The 22,893-nt window shown below is 47.5% G+C and overlaps 1 protein-coding gene across 1 annotated transcript; it reads left to right on the forward strand.

The window, feature by feature from the left end:
- The first annotated feature begins 13,647 nt into the window (after positions 1-13,647).
- On the forward strand, positions 13,648-14,742 carry LOC123409003 (putative cyclin-dependent kinase F-2). The gene has a single exon (XM_045102009.1). The coding sequence runs from the start codon at positions 13,648-13,650 to the stop codon at positions 14,740-14,742; it is 1,095 nt and encodes a 364-aa protein (XP_044957944.1).
- The last annotated feature ends 8,151 nt before the right edge of the window (positions 14,743-22,893 follow it).

The following is a 22,893-nucleotide window of genomic DNA, read 5'->3' on the forward strand; positions in this document are numbered from 1 at the left end:
ATAGCTCAAGCTTGGGGAGGCTTAAATCAATGCTATATTCATGCCCCAATCATGAGCTCTCGAGAGAAATTATCACTCAAAACTTTTATGCTCGGCTTTCTCATGAAGATCGTACCATGCTTGACACTTCTTGTACCAGTTCTTTTATGAATAAGGATATTGACCACAAGTGGAATTTATGGAAAGAGTCAAACGTAACTCTGAAGATTGGGAGCTAGAGGAAGGTAAGGAGTCAGGTATGAATTTCCAGTTTGATTGCTTTAAATCTTTTGTTGAGACAAACACTTCTAGAGATTTTAGCACTAACTATGGACTTGACTCTGAGATAGTAGCTTCTCCATGTGAATCTTTTGCTGCTCATGTTGATCTTCCCAAAAAATAAGTGGTTTAAGTATCATCCTCCTGTAGAAAGCAACATAGTCAAAACCAATCTAGTTGAGGAGAAAGTCATTGCTTTTAGTGATCCTGTTGTTCCTTGTGCCTACGCTGAGAAACCACCATACCCTGCTAGGATAAAGGATTATTCTAAAGCTCGACCTGTGATACGTAGGGGTCGCATTAGACCACTTGCACCCCCTGAGGAGATTAGAGTTGAACCTAGTGTTGCTATTATCAAAGATCTCTTAGCCGAAGACATAGATGGGCATGTTATCAAATTCTGTGAGGACTCCGCTAGAATTGCTAAACCTCACACGAAATACAAATACGGACCTGTAGTTGGCCTGCCCGTTGTTTCTGTCAAGATAGGAGATCACTATTACCATGGTTTAGGTGATATGGGTGCTAGTGTTAGTGCAATACCCCATTCCCTATATGATGAAATCAAAGATGAGATTGCACCTGCTGAGTTAGAACCAATTGATGTCACTATTACGTTAGCTAATAGAGACACTATCTGCCCTCTGGGAATTGTGAGAGACGTAGAAGTCCTGTGTGGTAAGACGAAGTATCCTACTGATTTCCTCGTCCTTGGTACTGCACAAGATAGCTTTTGTCCCATCATATTTGGTAGACCCTTTCTCAACACTGTCAATGATCACATTGATTGCATTAAGCAGACTGTCACAGTTAGTTTCGAGGGTGTGTCTCATGAGTTTAACTTCTCCAAGTTTCGAAGACAACCCCATGAAAAAGAGTCGTCTCGTAGGGATGAAATCATCGCTCTTGCCTCTATTGCCGTACCTCCTACGGATCCTTTAGAGCAATATTTTCTTGAGCATGAAAATGATATGCATATGAAGGAAAGAGATGAGATAGATAAAATTGTCTTAGAACAATATCCTATTCTCAAGAATAATCTGCCTGTTGAACTGCTTGGGGATCCTCCCCCACCAAAGGGTGATCCTATGTTCGAGCTTAAACAGTTGCCTGATACTCTTAAGTATGCCTATGTTGATGTGAAGGAGATATATCCTGTTATTATTAGTGCTCTCCTCTCAGAGCACAAAGAGAAGAAGTTACTAAAAACTCTGAGGAAGCACCGTGTTGCTATTGGATATACTCTTGATGATCTTAAGGGTATTAGTCCCACTCTATGTCAGCACAATATTAAAACCCATCCTGATTCCAAACCAGTTGCTGATCATCAAAGGAGATTAAATCCTAAGATGAAAGAGGTCGTTAGAAAAGAAATATTAAAGCTTCTGGAAGCAGGAATCATTTATCCTATTGCTCATAGTGATTGGGTAAGTCCAATACATTGCGTACCTAAGAAGGGAGGTATCACCGTCATTCCTAATGATAAGGACGAACTAATCCCACAAAGGATTATTACTGGCTATAGGATGGTGATAGACTTCCAGAAACTAAACAAGGCAACCAGGAAAGATCATTATCCTTTGCCGTTTATCGACCAAATGCTAGAAAGGCTATCCAAACACACACACTTTTGCTTTCTAGACGGTTATTCAGGTTTCTCGCAAATACCTGTTGCACAATCTAATCAGGAGAAAACCACTTTCACCTGCCCCTTCGGTACCTTTGCTTATAGACGTATGCCTTTTGGTTATGCAATGCACCTACCACCTTTCAAAGATGCATGATGGCTATATTCTCTGACTTTTGTGAAAAGATTGTCGAGGTTTTCATGGATGACTTCTCCATTTACGGGTCTTCCTTTGATGATTGCCTCAGCAACCTTGATCGAGTCTTACAGAGATGCAAAGATACCAACCTCGTCTTGAATTGGGAGAAGTGCCACTTTATGGTTAATGAAGGCATCGTCTTAGGAAACAAAATTTCTGAAAGAGGCATTGAAGTTGATAAGTCTAAGGTTGATGCAATTGAGAAAATGCCTTGCCCCATAGATATCAGAGGTATACGAAGTTTCCTAGGTCATGTTGGTTTCTATAGAAGGTTCATTAAAGACTTCTCTAAGATTTCTAGGCCTCTTACCAAACTCTTGCAGAAGGATGTTCCTTTTGTTTTTGATGATGATTGTCAGGAAGCTTTCGAAATACTTAAGAAGGCTTTGATAACCACACCTATTGTTCAACCACCTGACTAGAACTTTCCCTTTGAAATCATGTGCGACACTAGTGATTATGCTATTGGTGCTATTCTAGGACAAAGAGTTGACAAGAAGTTGAATGTTATTCACTATGCTAGTAAAACTCTAGACAGTGCCCAAAGAAACTATGCCACTATGGAAAAGGAGTTCTTAGCAGTCGTGTTTGCATGTGAAAAGTTCAGATCTTATATAGTTGACTCCAAAATCACTATTCACTCTGATCATGCTGCTATTAAGTACCTTATGGAGAAGAAGGACGCTAAGCCTAGGCTGATCAGATGGGTTCTCTTGCCACAGGAATTTGATTTGCACGTTGTTGACCGAAAGGGTGCTGATAACCCCGTAGCAGATAACTTGTCTAGGCTAGAGAATGTCCTTGATGACCCACGACCTATTGATGACAGCTTCGCTGATGAGCAAATTAATGTCATCCGCAGTTCACATAGTGCACCGTGGTATTCTCATTACGCAAATTATATCGTAGCCAAATACATACCACCCAGTTTCACCTATCAGCAAAAGAAGAAATTTTCTTTGATTTGAGACACTACTTTTGGGATGATCCTCACCTTTATAAGGAAGGAGTAGATGGTGTTATTAGACGTTGTGTGCCTGAACATGAACAGGGACAGATCTTGCAGAAGTGTCATTCCGAAGCCTACGGAGGACACCACGCTGGAGATAGAACTGCTCATAAGGTATTGCAATCAGGTTTCTATTGGCCCACTCTCTTCAAGGATGCCCGTAAGTTTGTCTTGTCTTGTGACGAATGCCAAAGAATAGGCAACATCAGTAAGCGTCAGGAAATGCCTATGAACTATTCACTTGTCATTGAACCATTTGATGTCTGGGGTTTTGATTATATGGGACCCTTCCCAAGTTCCAATGGGTACACTCACATCTTAGTTGATGTGGATTACGTCACTAAGTGGGTAGAAGCTATCCCCACTACAAATGTTGATCACCACACCTCTATTAAGATGCTTAAAGAAGTCATTTTCCCAAGATTTGGAGTCCCTAGATATTTGATGACTAATGGCGGTTCACACTTCATTCATGGTTTTCCGCAAGATGCTCGCTAAGTATGATGTCAACCATAGAGTTGCATCTCCTTATCATCCTCAGTCTAGTGGTCAAGTAGAGTTGAGTAATAGGGGGATCAAATTGATCTCACAAAAGACCGTCAATAGATCTCGAAAGAATTGGTCTAGCAAACTTGACGATGCATTATGGGCTTATAGGACTGCTTATAAGAATCCCATGGGCATGTCGCCGTATAAAATGGTTTATGGTAAGGCCTGTCATTTACCTCTTGAGCTGGAACACAAAGCTTATTGGGCAATCAAAGAGCTCAACTTTGATTTCAAACTTGCCGGTGATAAGCGTTTGTTTGATATCAGCTCGTTAGATGAATGGAGGGCCCAGGCATATGAGAATGCCAAGTTGTTCAAGGAAAAGGTTAAGAGATGGCACGATAAACGAATATAGAAACGAGAGTTCAATGTAGGTGATTATGTCCTACTGTACAATTCTCGTTTAAGATTCTTCCAGACAAGCTTCTCTCTAAATGGGAAGGTCCTTACGTTATCGAGGAAGTATATCGTTCCGGTGCCATCAAAATCAATAACACGGAAGGAAATTTTCCTAGAGTGGTAAATGGGCAAAGAATCAAGCATTATATCTCCGGTACTCCCATAAATGTTGAGACAAATATCATCAATATCATAACTCCAGAGGAGTATATAAGAGATGTTTATCACCCTGTTTCAGACCCTGAAAACGGAGAGGTGTCTATTTCGGTAATAAATTGGACTCTGAAGCTTTTCCAATAGGAAATTTCCTCCGTTTTGGAATTTTTGGAAAATTAGAAAAATAAAAAGCAGTCCGAAGAGCGCACGAGGTGTCCACAAGCTTGGTAGCCGCCACCTACCCCCCTGGTGGTGGCTAGGGGGCTTGTGGGCACCTCGTGTGCCTCCCGGACTCCGTTTTCTTGCGGAGCACTCCTTCTGGTCCAGAAAAAATCATTATATATTCGCCCGAAGGTTTTGATCTCCGTATCGCGCAGTTTTCCTCTGTTTTTGTTTCGAGCTTGTTGTCTGCCGCAGATTTAGAGCAAAGATGTCTCAGGAATCTGTTGGGGAGAATGATCTTCCCCAAGTTCATGAAGAAGTAGATGCTGATCTAAAAAGAGTAGAAGTCACAGAAGCCAGGGACAAAGCTAAGGAGAAAACCCAAGCTAGGGAGGAAGTTCAACCTATGTTCAACATTGAAGACATTGAAGGAGTAGATTTTCTCCAGCCCTTCCTCCACGTGCTGTCTCCATCCTTGATTGAACTCTTGAGGTTTTGCGAAACAACTCGTGCTCGCAATATTTCCCTTTCTCGTGAAGTTGTTTTGCTGGAAAACCATATGGCAGATCTCAAAGGTATAAATCAAAGATTGATAGCTCTCTTGGAATCAAAGGCAACAACTCCACCACCTTCACCACCAAAGGAAGACAACTAAGCATTGGTATGGGCAATCCCCTTGGATTTTTCCAAGCTTGGGGGAGTTGCCCTGGTATCGTATCACCTTTATATCTTTTGCTTTTACCTTTGTTTTAGTTCTTTCCTTTTCAGTTTTTATTTCTTCTCTTAGTGGAATAAGTCTTTAATGTTCAGTTTGAGTCTTTTGCTTTGTGTCTCCCCCGATGTATTCGAGCTATATAATAAAGAGTATCTTAGTCAAGGGCTTTGCTTTGTGCCATGATGAAAAGTATGAAAAGAACGATAGCATGAAAGATCATGAGTTGATCTTATGGAAAGTGATAGCTTCACATATGACATGTATGATGATTGAAACTTGTTGAGAATAAATCAACATAGACCTCAGTGATTGTTGCAATTAATGAGAAGTAATAAGGAAAGAGTGGTTCACATATAAATATATCATCTTAGACACTTTTTACTATTTTGAGCACTCACCAAACTATTACATGCTTAGGAGTAGATGTTGGACAAGGAAGACAACATAATGAATTGTGTTTGCTTGGTTCCAAACAATGTTATATGATTAGAGATCCCTTAGCATGTGACGATTTCTTCCACCTCATATTAGCCAAAACTCCCGCACCAAGTAGAGATACTACTTGTGCATCCATAAACCTTCAACCCAGTTTTGCCATGAGAGTCCACCATACCTACCTATGGATTGAATAAGATCCTTCAAGTAAGTTGTCATCGGTGCAAGCAATAAAAATTGCTCTCTAATATGTATGATCTATTAGTATGTGGAAAATAAGCTTTGTACGAACCTGTGATGAGGAAGACATAAAAGCGTCAGACTGCATAATAAAGTTCCTTATCACAGGAGGCAATATAAAGTGACGTTCCTCCGCACTAAGAGGACACGCATTCAAACCTCAAAAGCACATGACAACCTCTGCTTCCCTCTGCGAAGGGCCTATCTTGTACCTTTACTTTTTTCCCTTGTAAGAGTCACGGTGATCTTCACCAATTCCCTATTTTTGCCTTTGTCTTGGCTACCGTCACATGCTTGGGAAAGATCTATATTCATATATCAACTTGGAGTTGAGTACTTATGCTTTATTATTGTTGACTTTACCCTTGAGGTAAATGGTTGGGAGGCAAAACTATAAGCCCCTATCTTCCTCTGTGCCAGCTGAAACTTTGACACCATGAGTACCACGTGAGCTGTAACAATTGTGGAAAACAAAAGAGATGATTGAGTATGTGGGTTTGCCTTACAAGCTCTTATTTGACTCTTTCTGATGTTATGATAAATTGCAATTGCTTCTATGACTTTGGACTGTTGTTGGTTACTTCTCGGTAAGGTTTTTGCTTCATACTTTGCTTTGTGAAGGAATTGTTACTTTCCCATAAGAATCTTTACGATGTATTGTTGTTCTATGTGTGATCGTGATGCCCTCATGTCCGTATTATGTTTTATCGACACCTTCGTCCCTAAACATGTGGACATGTTTATGGAACTTGGTTTTCGCTTGAGGACAAGCGAGGTCTAAGCTTGGGGGAGTTGATACGTCCATTTTGCATCATGCTTTCATGTTGATATTTATCGCTTTATGGGTTGTTATATTACTTTGTGGTACCATATTTATGCCTTTTATCTCTTATTTTGCAAGGTTTAATTGAAGAGGGAGAATTCAGGTAGCTGGAATTCTGGACTGGAAACGGAGCAAATCTTAGTCCACTATTCTGCACAACTCCAAATGCCCTGAAACTTTATGTGGAATTTTTTGAGATTATATAAAAAAATACTGGGCGAAAGAAGTACCAGATGGGAGCTACCAGGGCGCCACAAGCGTGGTAGCCGCCACCCCCTGGTGGCGGCTATAGGGCTTGTGGGCTCCCTGACGGTCCACTGGCCCCCCTCTTTTGCTATATGAAGGGTTCCGTTCCAGAAAAAATAAATTGGGAGCTCTTTAAAGGTTTCGTCGCCGCCACGAGGCGGAACTTGAGCAGATCCAATCTAGAGCTCCGGCAGGACGATCCTGCCGGGGAAACTTCCCTCCCGGAGGGGGAAATCGTCGCCATCGTCATCACCAACACTCCTCTCTTCGGAGGGGAGGCATCTTCATCAACATCTTCATCAACACCATCTCCTCTCCAATCCCTAGTTCATCTCTTGTAACCAACCTCCGTCTCGCGACTCCGATTGGCACTTGTAAGGTTGCTAGTAGTGTTGATTACTCTTTGTAGTTGATGCTAGTTGGATTACTTGGTGGAAGAGTTTATGTTCAGATCCTTGATGCTATTCATTACACCTCTGATCATGATTATGATTATGCTTTGTGAGTAGTTACTTTTGTTCCTGAGGACATGGGATAAGTCATGCTAATAATAGTCATGTGAATTTGATATTCGTTCGGTACTTTGATATGTTGTATGTTGTCTTTTCCTCTAGTGGTGTTATGTGAACGTCAACTATATAACACTTCACCATATTTGGGACTATAGGAAGGCATTGGGGAGTAGTAAGTAGATGATGTGTTGACGGAGTGACAGAAGCTTAAACCCCAGTCTATGAGTTGCTTCGTAAGGAGCTGATTTGGATCCACTAGTTTAATGCTATGGTTAGACGTTGTCTTAATTCTTCTTTCGTAGTTGCGGATGCTTGCGAGAGGGGTTAGTCATAAGTGGGATGCTTGCCCAAGTAAGGGCAGTACCCAAGCGCCGGTCCACCCACATATCAAACTATCAAAGTAACGAACGCGAATCACATGAACATGATGAAAATAGCATGACAGAAATTCCCGTGTGTCCTCGGGAGCGTTTTTCCTCCTATAAGACTTTGTTCAGGCTTGACCCTTGCTACAAAAGGGATTGAGCCACTTGCTGCACCGTTGCTACTACTTGTTACTTGTTACTTTTTGCTTGCTACATTTCACCTCACTACACCATCACTTGTTACCGCTACTTTCAGTGCTTGCAGTTATTACCTTGCTGAAAACCGTTTATCAGAGCCTTCTGCTCCTCGTTGTGTTAGACACTCTTACTTATAGAAAGGACTACGATTGATCCCCTGTACTTGTGGGTCATCAGGGAGCAGTGGGGTCACGTGCTCGTCTCGGCGTCCGTCGTCGCTGCCGCAACGACGACCGCCTCGACTCGCGTTACGCTAAGACAGGGGGCACCGGTGCCACGGGCTCGTCTCGGCGTCCGTCATTGCTACCGTGACGACGTCCGCCTCGACTTGCGCTACGTTAAGACAGGGGGGCACCAGTGTCACGGACTCGTCTCGGCGTCCGTTGTCGCAACCGCGACGACGTCCGCCTCGACTCGCGTTACGGTAAGACAGGGGGCAGCGATGTAACGGGCTCATCTCGGCGCCCGTCGTCGCTACCGCGATGATGTCCACATCGACTCGCGTTACGCTAAGACAAGGGGGCACCGATGTCACGGGCTCGTCTCGGGGTCCGTCGTCGCTACCGCGACGACGTCCGCCTCAACTCGCGTTACGCTAAAACAGGGGGGCACCAGTGTCACGGGCTCGTTTCAGCGTCCGTCGGCGCTACCGCGACGACATCCGCCTCGACTCGCATTACAGGAAGACAGGGGGCAGCGGTGTCACGGGCTCGTCTCGGCGTCCGTCGTCGCAACCGCTACGACGTCCGCCTCGACTCGCGTAAAGGTAAGATAGGGGGACAGCGGTTTAACGAGCTCGTCTCGGCATCCGTCGTCGCTACCGCGATGACGTCCGCGTCAGCTCGTGCTACGCTAAGACAGGGGGGCAGTGGTGTCACGGGCTCGTCCCGTCGTCCGTCGTCGCTGACGCAATGACGTCCGCCTAGACTCGTGGGGGGAAGTGGTGGCACGGGCTCGTCTCGACGCCACGAGGACGTCCGCCGCTACGACGTTCGCTTTGACTCGCCTTATGCTAAGAAAGGGGGCAGTGGTGTCACAGACTCGTCTCGGCGTTCGTCGTGGCTGCCGCGATGACGTCCACCTCGACTCGTGTTACACTAAGACAGGGAGGACGTCCGCCTCGACTCGCGTTACGCTAAGACAAGGGGGCACCAATGTCACGGGCTCGTCTCGGGGTCCGTCGTCGCTACCGCGACGACGTCCGCCTCGACTCGTGTTACGCTAAGATAGGGGGGCACCGGTGTCACGGGCTCGTCTCGGTGTCCATCGTCGCTACCGCGACGACGTCCGCCTCGACTCGCGTTACGCGAAGACAGGGGGGCAGCGGTGTCACGGGTTCGTCTCGGCATCCGTCGTCGCTACCGCGACGACGTCCGCCTCGACTCGCGTTACACGAAGACAGGGGCAACGGTGTCAAGGGCTCATCTCGGCGTCCGTCGTCACAACCGCTACGACGTCCGCCTCGACTCATGTAACAGTAAGACTGGGGGCAGCGGTGTTACGAGCTCGTCTCGGCGTCCGTCGTCGCTACCGGTGTGACGTCCGCCTCAGCTCGCGTTACGCTAAAACAGGGGGCAGTGGTGTCAAGTGCTCGTCTCGGCACCACGACAATGTCCGCTTCGACTCGCGTTACGCTAAGACAAGGGGGCAATGGTGTCACAGACTCGTCTCGGCGTCCGATATCGCTGCCGCGGCGACGTCCACCGTGACTCGCGTTACGCTAAGACAGGGAGGCAGTGGTGTCCCGGCTCGTCTCGGCGGTCGTTGTCGCTGCCGCGACGACGTCCGCCTCGACTCGCGTTACTCTAATATAGGGGGCAGTGTTGTCACGCGCTCGTCACGGCGTCCTTCGTCGCTGCCGCGACGACGTCCGCCTCGACTCGCGTAATGCTAAGACGGGGGCAATGGTGTCACGGGCTCGTCTCGACATCCGTCGTCGCTACCGCGACGACGTCCGGCTCGACTCGCGTTACGTTAAGACAAGGGGGAGGCGGTGTCACGGGCTCGTCTCGGCGTCCGTCGTCGCTGCCGCGATTACATCCACCTCGACTCGCGTTACGCTAAGACAGGGGTAGGGTGTCACGGGCTCGTCTCGGCGTCCGTCGTCGTTACCGCGACGACGTCCGCCTCGACTCGTGATATGCTAAGAGATGGGGGCAGTGGTGTCACGGGCTCGTCTTAGCATCATTCGTCGCGGCGCCTCGACTAGCGTTACGGTAAGACAGGGGGCAGTGGTGTCACGGGCTCGTCTCGGCGTCCGCCGTCGCGGCGCCTCGACTAGCGTTACGGTAAGACTGGGGGAGTGGTGTCATGGGCTCGTCTCGGCGTCCTTCGTCGCGGCGCCTCGACTAGCGTTACGGTAAGACAGGGGAGCAGTGGGGTCACGTGCTCGTCTCTGTGTCCGTCGTCGCTGCCGCAACGACGCCGGCCTCGACTCGCGTTACGCTAAGATAGAGGGGCACCGGTATCACGGGCTCATCTCAGCGTCCGTCGTCGCTACCGCGATGACGTCCGCCTCGACTCACGCTACGCTAAGACAGGGGGCACTGGTGTCACGGGCTCGTCTCGGCTTCCGTTGTCGCAACCGCAACGACGTCCGCCTCGACTCACATTACGGTAAGACAGGGGGCAGCGGTGTAACGGGCTCATCTCAGCGCCCGTCGTCGCTACCGCGATGACGTCCGCCTCTACTCGCGTTACGCTAAGACAAGGGGGCACCGGTGTCACGAGCTCGTCTCGGCGTCCGTCGTCGCAACCGCTACGACATCCGCCTCGACTCGCGTAACGGTAAGACAGGGGGGCAGCGGTGTAACGAGCTCATCTCGGCGTCCGTTGTCGCTACCGCGATGACGTCCGCCTCGGCTCGCGTTATGCTAAGACAGGGGCAGTGGTGTCACGGGCTCGTCTCGGCGTCCGTTGTCGCTGACACGACGATGTTCGCCTCGACTCGCGTTATGCTAAGACAGGGGGGAAGTGGTGTCACGGGCTCGTCTCGGCGCCACGACAACGTCCACTTTGACTCACGTTACGCTAAGACAGGGGCAGTGGTGTCACGGACTCGTCTCGGCGTCCGTCGTCGCTGCCGCGACGACGTCCCCCTCGACTCGTGTTATGCTAAGACAGGGAGGCAGTGGTGTCACGGCTCGTCTCGGCGGCCGTCGTCGCTGCCGCGACGACGTCCGCCTCAACTCGCGTAACGCTAAGACAGGGGGGCAGCGGTGTCCTGGGCTCGTATCGTCATCCGTCGTCGCTACCGCGACGACGTCCGCCTCGACTCGCGTTACGCTAAGACAGGGGGAGGCGGTGTCACGGGCTCGTCTCGGCGTCCGCCGTCGCTACCGCGACTACATCCGCCTCGACTCGCGTTACGCTAAGACAGGGGGGCAGTGGTGTCACGGGCTCGTCTCGGCGTCCGTCGTCGTTACCGCGACGACGTCCGCCTCGACTCGCGTTACGCTAAGATGGGGGCAGTGGTGTCCCGGGCTCGTCTAGGCGTCCTTCGTCGCGGCGCCTCGACTAGCGTTACGGTAAGACAGGGGGGCAGTGGTGTCACGGGCTCATCTCGGTGTCCAGGTAGCGACGACGTTCGCCTCAACTCGCATTACGCTAAGACAGGGGGCAGCGGTGTTATGGGCTCGTCTCGGCGTCCGTCTTCGCTACCGCGACGACGTCCGCCTCGACTCGCTTTACGCTAAGACAGGGGGGTAGTGGTGTCACGGGCTCGTCTCTGCATCCGTCGTCGCGGCGTCTCGACTCGTGGAACGGTAAGACAGGGGGCAGTGGTGTCATGGGCTCGTCTCAGCGTCCGTCGTCCCAGTAGCGACACGTCCGCCTCGACTCGCGTTACGCTAAGACAGGGGGTCAGTGGTGTCACGGGATCGTCTCGGCGTCCGTCGTCGCTACCGCTCGACTCGCGTTACGCTAAGAACATGATTGCACACCCAGAACAGTATGAGAACAGCAAACCTAAAATATTTTTAACAATGGCCTTGTGAGCTGCTGCTGCCAAAGATAAGAACATCAATGCACACTCAAACAGGTCCTAAGATATTTTGAACACTGGCCTTGTGAACTGCTGCCAACATTATAAAGATCAGGAGCAAACCTAAAAACGCAATGGTTCAGAGATGCATTTCTTCTATTGGTACAGAGTTGCATTTCTTCTATTGGTTCCAGAAATGCCACTGGTTCAGAGATTCCCTTTACAAAATGAATTGCTAGTCGTTTATGTCTATTCACTGAAACAATTTTGAATTTTGGCAGTGCTACATCTAGCTCCATCTAATATACTGCATCTAACTCTATCTAGCTGAGATTTGATATTCCAAGATAACTCATAGTACAACATAATTCAGTAGTTTAAAAAAAATTGCAGTATGTAGACTCTATTTAGAAATTCAGAGATAATGAATAGATCAAGCTGAGATCAATGAACATACTAGTGAGAAAAGACAAGCTGAGATTAATATCAGAACATAGCAAATTAGCAATACAGTTCATTGAAAATAGATCAAGGAAAAACAAGCTGGGATTAATGCCAGAACATGCAAATTATTGATGCTTTCTTTGTTTTTCTCTCTAAAGGAGCAGATGTGCTCCTGATCTTTATTCTACAGGAACAGAATTTGTCAATTGAGGCTTGCAAAATGGATTGTCCTGTTGCTGCTCCTGTTATGATCTGCAGAATTGGTGGCTTGCAGGTGTGATTTTCTCCTGATCTCTATTCAGAGCAGAGTGTTGCTCCTCTGAATTTTTTGCTGCTCTGAATTACCAAGATGCAATTCATCTTTTGGTTCAGAGATTCCCCTACAAAATCTGAGCAGAGACACCAAGGTGGTCTTCTTTTCTTCACTTTTCAGATCCACATTCATTCTATTTTCTAGTCAAGCATCCTCACTGGATTAGTCCTTCCAAAATAATCAAATCATCTTCTTCCTCGTCATGCTGAAAGTGAGCAAAGCTGTGCGTGAAGGGAACTACCTAGCCATGATTTATCATAGCAGAGCTGCAAAAGAAAAGGGCATCCATTTGCTGTTCCCTGTCAAATCTGGGTGTTCGTGAGCTCGGAGAGGGTGGCGGCCGTCAGCTATGGACTCATTGGAAGGAAGAGGGAAGGGGGGAAACTTGGTGATGCGGGTCGAGAGCCCGGGCATGAACAGGAGCAAGGTCGAGCGCGAGGGCTACGGCCGCCGGACCACGCCTCGCCGTAGTGGCCGCTGACCACGCGGTGCTTGTGCGGGCGCGGCGCCTCGCCGTGTTGGCCGCTGCGGCCTCTGGTCCTCGCGCTGCCTTTGCGTCGACGGCGCCTCGCCGTATTGGCCGCTACAGCGATGTCTGAGTTGGGACGATACAGGCGAAGCAGCGGTTGACGGCAACAGCAGAGCAGCGTCGGGCGCGTTGCTCCTGCCGAGGAAGATGGTGACGGCACCGTGGACCACCACCGCTGCAGGCGAGGGAGTGGAGGCGAAGCTGCATCGGCGGCCGCGCACGGAGAAGTTGGCGGAGCTGCTCGATGCCATCGCCTCTGCGGACTGCAACACCGGAACAGAAGACAGAAGGCTTAGGAGAGAGAGCGCGAATGAGGAGGCCAGCAGAGGATTCGTGAGAAGATCGGTTTCCACTCCGAGTTCAGATGTCGCCCGCAGCCCATGGCATATGTTATATATACGTCAACTCGTCAGTGATCCACCTCCCTGCCTTGACTCGTCAGTTGCCTCCCTGGCGATCGAACCTGCGTGCACTGGCCCGGACGCCATGGCGGCTTCCGCTGGAAAGAAAGAGGCAGCCTGGCCTCTCACCATGGCGCGGTACGAGCGGCTGGAGAAGCTGGGTGAGGGCATCAACGGTGAAGTGTTCAAGGCGTGGGACACCGAGGACAACCTGATCGTCGCCGTCAAGCGGCTCAGCGGGAGCGGCGACGACGGCTTCATTATTTCCGGCCTGCCGGAGGTCATGCGGGAGTCCATGTGCCTGGGCGCGTGCCGCGGCATCCCCTCGATCGTGCAGCGCCGCGCAACCTGCGTTGCCGCATGCCAACGCGAGGCTAGCGATTCTTTCATCGTGATGGACTACGTCGGGCACCTCAACCTACGTGGCTACATGCAGCGCCGGGTCCGTCGTCGTAGGCCCTTCTCCGAGGACGAGGTGCGTCGGATTATGAAGCAGCTCGTGGAGGGGGTGACGGCCGTGCACGCCGTGGGCGTCCTGCACCTCAACATCAAGCCGGAGAACGTGCTCCTCGACGACGGCACCGAGGACAGGAAGCAGAAGCCCAAGAAGGGGCCCGTCGAAGCCGATGTTAGCGGCGAGCTCAAGGAGGACCGCATAGTCTACAAGATCGGCGGTTTCGGGATGTCCATGAAAGGACGGAGCAAAAGACAGCCGGAGGTGACTATCCTGACACCGTACAGCGCACCGGAGCTCCTCCTGCACTCTTGCCAGTACGACGATCGCGTGGACACGTGGGGGCTTGGATGCATAATGGCCGACCTCCTCTCGGACACCGGCGTCTCCACATTCGATGGTGAGTCGGACATAGACATCATGGCTAAAGTGTTTGGCATCGTCGGCACAGAGGGGATCAAGGACTGGTCTGGATACTCAGGGGTAGCGTCAGGCCAAAAATCGAAGCTGCCTGGTGGCAGAGGCATCAGTCGCCTTCGACACAAGTTTCCCAGTCGCAAGTTGTCGGCAGCCGGCTTCGAGGTGCTCAGCGGGATATTGGAGAGCAACCCGGAGAAGCGGCTTACTGCAGCAGAGGCGCTCCAGAAGCCTTGGTTCCATAACTGCCGACGCGGCTTTGCCGGTTTCTTCAAGTCATGCGTGGTTAGAGTCCTACCAGAGAAATAGGATTTACATGCTTTACATTTAGAAAAGATAGATACCCAATTTTATTCCCCTAAAATAACCCAAGTTTATCATTACTTTTTTTTAAGGGGACAAATTTGTCATTGCTCAAGTGTTGTACTTAAGAGCTGGGCGGTTATGGTTTCGCCTTTGGCAAGCCATTTTAAAGATCCGCTAAACTGCATATCAGAAGTGAAGTCGTCTCGAACTCGATGGAAGTGATTTATCATTTTTTTTCTTTTGATGGCTATTGTGGTGGCGCCTAAGGTTAGTTTAACAATGTTATGCACCATCTAATGTTATGACGGTTAGTTTAACAATGTTATGCACCATCTAACCACTAAAAATTCCCTAAAAAAATCCAGTAAAAAGAGTTGCGATCAATGAAGCCGATCAATCAAGACCTTAGTTTGTCTAGTTCTTAGTACTGTACCGCGTGTATTGTGTGTCCCTACGTAACCAGCGTTACGCCTTTTCGTCCGAATCAAGCACATTGAGTGGGACGTGCAACTGACCGACCTCCAGAGTGTCTCCTCGCTGCAACCTAATTTCGGATTCGATCGATAGAGAGATCATATATAGTGGGGTACCTCAAGACACACGGTAAGGAATGACGTGCACATCGATGTGGCATGCGTTGTCTTCTTTCCAGGAACTGCATGCATGCGCCGGCCACTAGCTGTTGCAACCATTAATCTCAAATGTTTCTCAAGCTATCATCGTTCTTATATAGTAATATTCGAGAAAATCGTTCTTTTATAGTAGCTTCTGCAACCTTATCGTCGGCCAAAAAATGCAGCGCATACACGCATGCGTGGTGAGAGATATGAGATGCGTCTGAATCACTACACATGCATGATGCATTAGTAAAAGCTAGGTTGCCGAAATAAGGTGGTGCCTACGCCTTGTTCACCAAAGTAAGTAATCTCGATAAATCCATCTGCAGTGCAGCTGGCACTGGTAGTTGCGTCCCCCATCGAGCGTGTGTGTATTTATACCATTGATTGACATCTAGCTTCAGTCCTTGAGAGCACAGGCAGTGGTGCAGTCGCGCTAGCTAGCTCCTTGTGTCGGGAATTTTTCCTCCTGCTGCTGCTGCTGGTGCTGGAGGAGGCGCGTGGCAGCTGCAGCAAGGGATGGGCGTGCGCGCGGTGGCGGCGGCGCATGTCGTCCTCGGCCTGGCCATGGCCGCCTTCGCGCCCTACGCCGTCGCCCTCAACCCGGCAGATCTCCAGCCGCAGGTACGTACGTAGTACGAATTACGTGTGATCGATCAAAATCGCCTTGTTTTCATTTCTTCTCTCGGCCGGGTGGGATAATCTCGGGCACTCATGGACTGGCTGGTCCCTGTACGTATAGACTGATGCCGCGCTGAGGACGGCGAACTGCGGCGCCACGCCGGAGCAGGAGCTGGGCATGCGCTTCGAGGCGCTGGTCATGCTCCTCACCGGGGCGGCGCAAGCGGCCACCGCGGGGGCAGCCTGGGTGCTCGTGACGGCATTCGGCCGCGGGATGGCCCGGCTCCTCGCTCTCTTCGTGCACGCTCTCGGTGGCTTCAACGCCTACGCCCTCTACAACGCCGTCCGAGGGGTGGCCGCCGTCAGCGTGGGCTTCTGCATGAGCAACGAGCACCGCGTCACGCTCGTCCTCTACCACGCCGTCTTCCTCTGCGCAGTGTGAGCTTCATCAGCAAGCTGATGAGTGCTGCGTGCTATCTTTTTGACTGCACCTCTCGTTAGTCGTTACCTCGCTGTCGCATGCATGCATCCTCTTCAGTTCTCGATATCCTCATCATGGTTTAGTAGTAAAATAAACAATAATTAGTGTGCTGTACGTGATGAAATCAACATATCTGTACGTATGTACGTAGTTAAGATCGCGCTGGACAAAATGTAGAGTATGACTGTTCTATCTAGCATTACGTTCTTATACGGTTGGTGTGTCTTTGCAATCTTATGATCTACTTGTACTACTGATTTTCACCTGCAGTTCATTGCACCGGCTCTGTCTGCTCAACCGAACTAACCATTTTTATAAAGCTCATTACATACCACGGGATCTTCCCATTTCATCATGCATCAGCGTCAACGCTTTGTTCATTTGTTTAGTTGCACCATTCTTCAGAATTATCTTGTCATCTTTCATTTTGTAGACCTGCCCATGATAAAAGGAAAGAGCACATAACACATACTCCCTCCGTTCCTAAATACAAGTCTTTTTAGAGATTCCACTAGTAGACTACATATGGATGTATATAGACATACTTTAGAATACAGATTAACTCATTTTGCTTTGTATGTAGACCACTGCTGTAATCTCTTAACAGACTTATATTTAGGAACGGAGGGAGTACAACCTTCAGGGGAGATCTCAGCTCATGCTTAGCAAAATTAACTTTGTTCATAGTAAATCAAAAAATACATCGGAAAGCAGCTAAGCCACCACATGGAACATATCACCAAAACGGGGGAAAAGGCATGAAACCAGGCACAAGAAGTTCCAAAACGTACCCTAGGACTCCCCAAGTTGAAAAATAAGTGTTAAGCTGTTTCTATTTCATCACAAAAGGAACATAAGGAAGAACAATGCCAATTCCTTTTACTCGTGTTAAATCTAGTTAGAACACCATCTTAAAGTAGTCGCTAGAGAAAAGTTTAGATTTTCAAAGAAAAGAAAATGAGGTATCCAAATCCCTTGGTCATGAGGCTCGGCAACATCCTCTTCCAAGCAGAAATTGCCATTCTTATAGGAGGACCAAGACACAATGTCCATATTAGGAGTCATCTAGAGAGATCAACGGCACGAACATATTACCATGCACAATATATTGATTATCCTTGATAGACCTTTTCTAAACAGTGTAGGGGTTGTTATTAATTACAACAAAAGCAAGGTTACTTTTCATGCCAACGGCAAAAAGCATATGATACACTTTTCAAAAAAACAAAATCAAATGAATAGTATCAACTTCATTGAAAAAATCATGACAGTTGCTGTAGGAAGTTTTGAATCCCCTCTTACGTTTTCTAAAGGAAATATAAAATTATTACTAATCGAACCATGCATATTCTGGTTGAGGTAACTTAATGCTATAAGAAAATTCTTCAGTTTTATGTTAATCGGAAGGGGTGCGTTAATAAGACTTAATCAACCGTGTTAATGAATTTCTTTCGGTAGACATAAGGTAAATGAGTTCAGTAAGCATAACCTTCTGTCATTGTAGGAATTTTTCTATTTTTATTACGTTAATAAAGTTAATAACCATATTTAGTTCGTTTTCGGAATTTTCTGTGTAATAAAAATGTCCCAAAATTGAAGTCCTCAGAATGACCTGAATATTTAGTATGATTGTTTCTCGAATATTTAAGAATTTCTGGCACTTAACACACACCAGGTGGTGTGCCTGTAAGCCACGAGCTCACAGGACGGGCCTAATGAGCTCGTGTGTCCCACACGGGCCACCTCACTTAGTGCACCAGCCCATTGCATTCTCCTACCTCGAGAAAAAAAAACCACCTTTGCCTCCTAACCCATTTTCTTGCTCATTTTCGATTGATTTTTGATATCTTTGCTCAGAGTCCGTTTCTAAAACTGTTTTGAGGAATTGCTCCTTGGTATGTAACTCCACTAATGGTCCAAATAGTTTTTGTTCCATTGCTTTATGTGCAAATTTTGCTAATGTTGGTGACCATGTATATGAGCTTGCATGTTGAATTTGTATGGTTCAAAGTCGTTTTCATGCATTATATAGCCTCTAGACACTTGTGGGAGTAGTTGCTATCAATTTAGTTAAGTTTTGTTCACTTTTATTTTGAGGGGCTAAAAATTCACAAACTTTTCAGAGAAAGGTAGAATGTTTAGGAGAGTATTCCACGAGTGTTCTTCGAGCAAGATATCCCCAAGGGCCATAATTCGTGAGCCAGATCTCGAACGATGCCCTTGTGAAACTGTGTCAATGGCCGTATGATGCCTTCATGCTCACAGCCGGCGTCAAGGAAGAACTTGATATGTACATAGACAATGTAGAGCTTACGAACTTCTTATCAGATAAGTGTCCGGAATACCATGATCTCACTAATTCCTTTGTGTGGAGGTTTAGGTATGTATCTCATCACTCCTCTCATGATGTTATATTTGACTTATACGATAAAGCTTTTCGCATGAAAGTTCAAGAATTTAGTGTGGCTTGTATTTGGGGAACTTGCCTTGAACCTCATAAATCTGATTGAATGAATTTCTCATGAATACTACTCGAGGTGAAACTAGAGGCATAACACAAGCTAGGATTCGTAGCATTCATTTTCCTGCAATCCACTATTTTGCTCTATTCATAGGAAGATGCGTAAATTGCAAACATGACCTCAGTACCTTGTGTGCATCTGGTTTAATCATTCTTAAAAGCGTGGTATTAAGTGATAAAAAATTTAACATGCGATCCATCATTGCACGTCGCTTACGTAACAACTCTCTAGTTGGTGATATTGTTGATGGTGTTTATGCTACTTATTTAGATACTTCTCTTGATGTATCCATTAGAGAAAATGATTCCCTGTTACCACCTAGCTACCTTGATTATGAGTCCATGGAGGGTTGTCTGTTTCTAGAAAGAGAGACTTCACCATTCCTATACAGTCTAATCATTAACAAGAATCGTGTTATCCATATTGTTTTTCCTGCTCCGGCCTTCTTGAGCTTTCAGGAAAAACAAAGATATTTATACTTGAGGAGGATGCCTAGGCGTACAAGATGGCAGAGGGACTGACGCCGTAATGAGGTAGCCCACAAGGCGCTGGGGAATATAACCCGAACTACCTCCATGAGTTCTATCCACGCCAACCGTGGCCATAGACCAAGTTAGGTCAAAATCATAAGCTTAGGGGAGTACGGATTTCTCATCGAAATTACATTCACGTATCATACATTCGTTCCAGTTATCAGCGTTCATCCTCTTTCATTATATATCCATGTTTAGTTTTATTTTTTGCATACTTTTGTGTGTTTGAAAAACTTTCAAAAATCAAAAACTATTTATTACTTCTTTTTGGATTGGTTTCCTCCTTATCTAGTTTCTATTATTAAAAAGAAAACCAAAAAACATTTCATATTCTTCTTTGTTTGTTGGGAGCTTTCCCGTGTAATAGTTTTTCTTGTTTCCTATTTTTTCTATTCTTTCTTTTTCTTTAAAAAATAAAAACTCCAATAATATTTTAGTGTGTTTCCATGAATTTCTTTTCTCTCTTTGAGTTGGCATGAGGAGAGGATCTGCATGAGTTGTCAACTTGCTCATATTTCCTGTGTTATCAATCCAATGAAGAGCCAATTTTATCTCGTCTTCTCCTTTTAAGAAAAAAGTAGCAGATTCCACCTTAATCCACAATAGTCCTACACTATTATTATTATCACATCATTTGATGATGCAATTGAAAGGCAATTATGATGAAAGTTTGATGAAGTCCTCGTGATAGAAGAAAAGCAGGTATGAAGTCTTGTTTTTTTGTATATATATTTAGCTCATAAGTCTTCACTCAACGTATCATGAGTGAACATATTTGTGATGAAAATTAGAGATCGTAGTTGCTCATGCCATGCTTAAGTAGCTAGGAGTGGGTAATATTTTATCTTGATATCACCATCCATTAAAATCATTATGATGTAGTATGTTAGGATGGTATCCTCCTCTAAAGTATTCAAGTAGTTTGACTTGGCACGTGTTAGAGGCATGTAATAGATTCAAATCCAATAAAGCATCTATGATATTTATGTTCAAAGTGTTTATATCCTACTCATGATCGTGTTAAAACGTTGATTATTCTCAGTGCATAACTATGACCGTTGTCGCTATCTAGTTGGTCACTTCTCACTCTATGTGCTAGCTTTCATATGTACTAAGCGAGAATATTGCTTGTGCATCCAAATCCCTTAAGCCAAAGTCATTTCACGGAGTACATCATATCTACCTATATGTGTTATCAAACTGTCGTTTCAAGTAAATTTGCATGTGTCAACTTTAAAACCTTCAAATAATCATATGTTTTGTGTGCTCGTACCGCTCATGAAGCGACGGAACGGTCACTAATACCATGGAATGTGTTTGATTGATGGAGGGGGGTAAAAACTTCATTCTGCTTGGGAACCGCTATTAACTTTTTTAGCATGGAAGATCTCGAAATCCTTTGCCGTGACGTTGACATGAAAAACACGTCATGCAAAATTATATTCCTCTATGTTTTATACCATGAGCTATGGCACCTCTACCAATCATTGTTTATCTGTGCGAAGGGACATTCTTTTTAACTTTAATTCTATTTGCTTTTATGTCATTTTTGTTTTATTCGAGTCATCATCTTCTTACTTAATGCACCAGTCGTGAGAGCGCTATTGTAATTGTTATGCATTGTGTCTAGTTATTGTTGGATTTGAGAATGACTGGATCTCTACCACTATGAATTAAAATGTTTAGTCACTGGTTGAACTTCATGCATGGGTGCTCTGCATTTATATTTTATTGTCTCAGAAAGGTCTAGAGAGATACCATTTTATCATATTACATCATGATTGTTTGACAAAATGTTGTGTTGGAGATATATTATTATTGCTTGCTGGTTGATTATGTCATTGATATGAGTAAACATGGTTCCTAAGTGTTATGATTTGTATGTTTATTCCAAAACTTGTGCTTAAAAGTTGATTACTAGCTAACCTTGTATATGGAAACAATAACAAAAGGGTTTGTAAAAGTTTTTCTTTATTACTTTCAGTTTATCAACTAAATTGCTTGAGTACAAGCAATGAGTTAACCTTGGGGAGTTGATACATCTCCAATGTATCCACTTTTCCAAACACTTTTGTTTTGGACGCTAATTTACATGATATAAAGACAAGGGGCAGTGGTGCCTCGGGCTAGTCTCCGCGTCCGTCGTCGTTGCCGTGACGATGTCCGCCTCGTCTTACATTACGCTAAGACATGGGGGAACCGGTGTCATGGGCTCGTCTCGGCGTCCGTCATCGCAACCGCGACGACGTCCGCCTCCACTTGCATTACGGTAAGACAAGGGGGCAGCGGTGTAACGGGCTCATCTCGACACCCATCATCGCTACCGCGATGACGTCCGCCTCGACTCGCGTTATGCTAAGACAAGGGGGCACCGATGTCACGGGCTCGTCTCGGTGTCCGTCGTCGCTACCGCGACGACGTCCGCCTCGACTCTCGTCACGCTAAGACAGGGGGGCACCGGTGTCACGGGCTCGTCTCGGCGTCCGTTGTCGCTACCGTGACGACGTCCGCCTCGACTCGCGTTATGAGAAGAGAGGGGGCAGCGGTATCACGGGCTCGTCTCGGCGTCCGTCCTCGCTACCGCGACGACGTCCGCCTCGACTCGCGTTACGCGAAGACAGGGGGCAGTGGTGTCACGGGCTCGTCTTGGCGTCCGTCGTCGCTACCGCGACGACGTACGACTCGACTCGCGTTACGCTTAGACACGGGGGCAGTGGTGTCATGGATGCGTCTCTGCGTCCGTCGTCGCTACCGCAATGACGTCCGCCTCGACTCGCGTTACGCTAAGATAGGGGGCAGTGCTGTCACAGGCTCGTCTCAGCATACGTTGTCGCTACCGCGACGACGTTCGCCTCGACTCGCGTTACTCTAAGACATGGGGGCAGTAGTGTCACGGGCTCGTCTCGGCATCCGTCGTCGCTACCGCGAAGACGTCCGCCTCGACTCGCGTTACGCTAAGGCAGGGCGGCAATGGGGTCACGTACTCCTCTCGGCATCCGTCGTCGCTGCCGCGACGACGTCCGCCTCGACTCGCGTTACGCTAAGACAGGGGGCAGTGGTGTCACGGGCTCATCTTGGCATCCGTCGTCATTGCCGCGACGACGTCCGCCTCGACTTACATTACGCTAAAACACGGGGGCACCGGTGTCACGGGCTCGTCTCGGTGTCCGTCGTCGCTATCGCGACGACTTCCGCCTCGACTCGCGTTATGCTAAGACAGGGGCGCACTGGTGTCACGGGCTCGTCTCGGCGTTGGTCGTCGCAACCGCGACGGTGTCCGCCTTGACTCGCATTACGGTAAGACAGGGGGTAGCGGTGTAACAGGCTCATCTCGGCGCCTTCGTCGCTACCGCGATGACGTCCGCCTCAACTCGCGTTAC

Source organism: Hordeum vulgare, chromosome 7H (assembly GCF_904849725.1).
Source record: "Hordeum vulgare subsp. vulgare chromosome 7H, MorexV3_pseudomolecules_assembly, whole genome shotgun sequence".
Taxonomy (NCBI): domain Eukaryota; kingdom Viridiplantae; phylum Streptophyta; class Magnoliopsida; order Poales; family Poaceae; genus Hordeum; species Hordeum vulgare.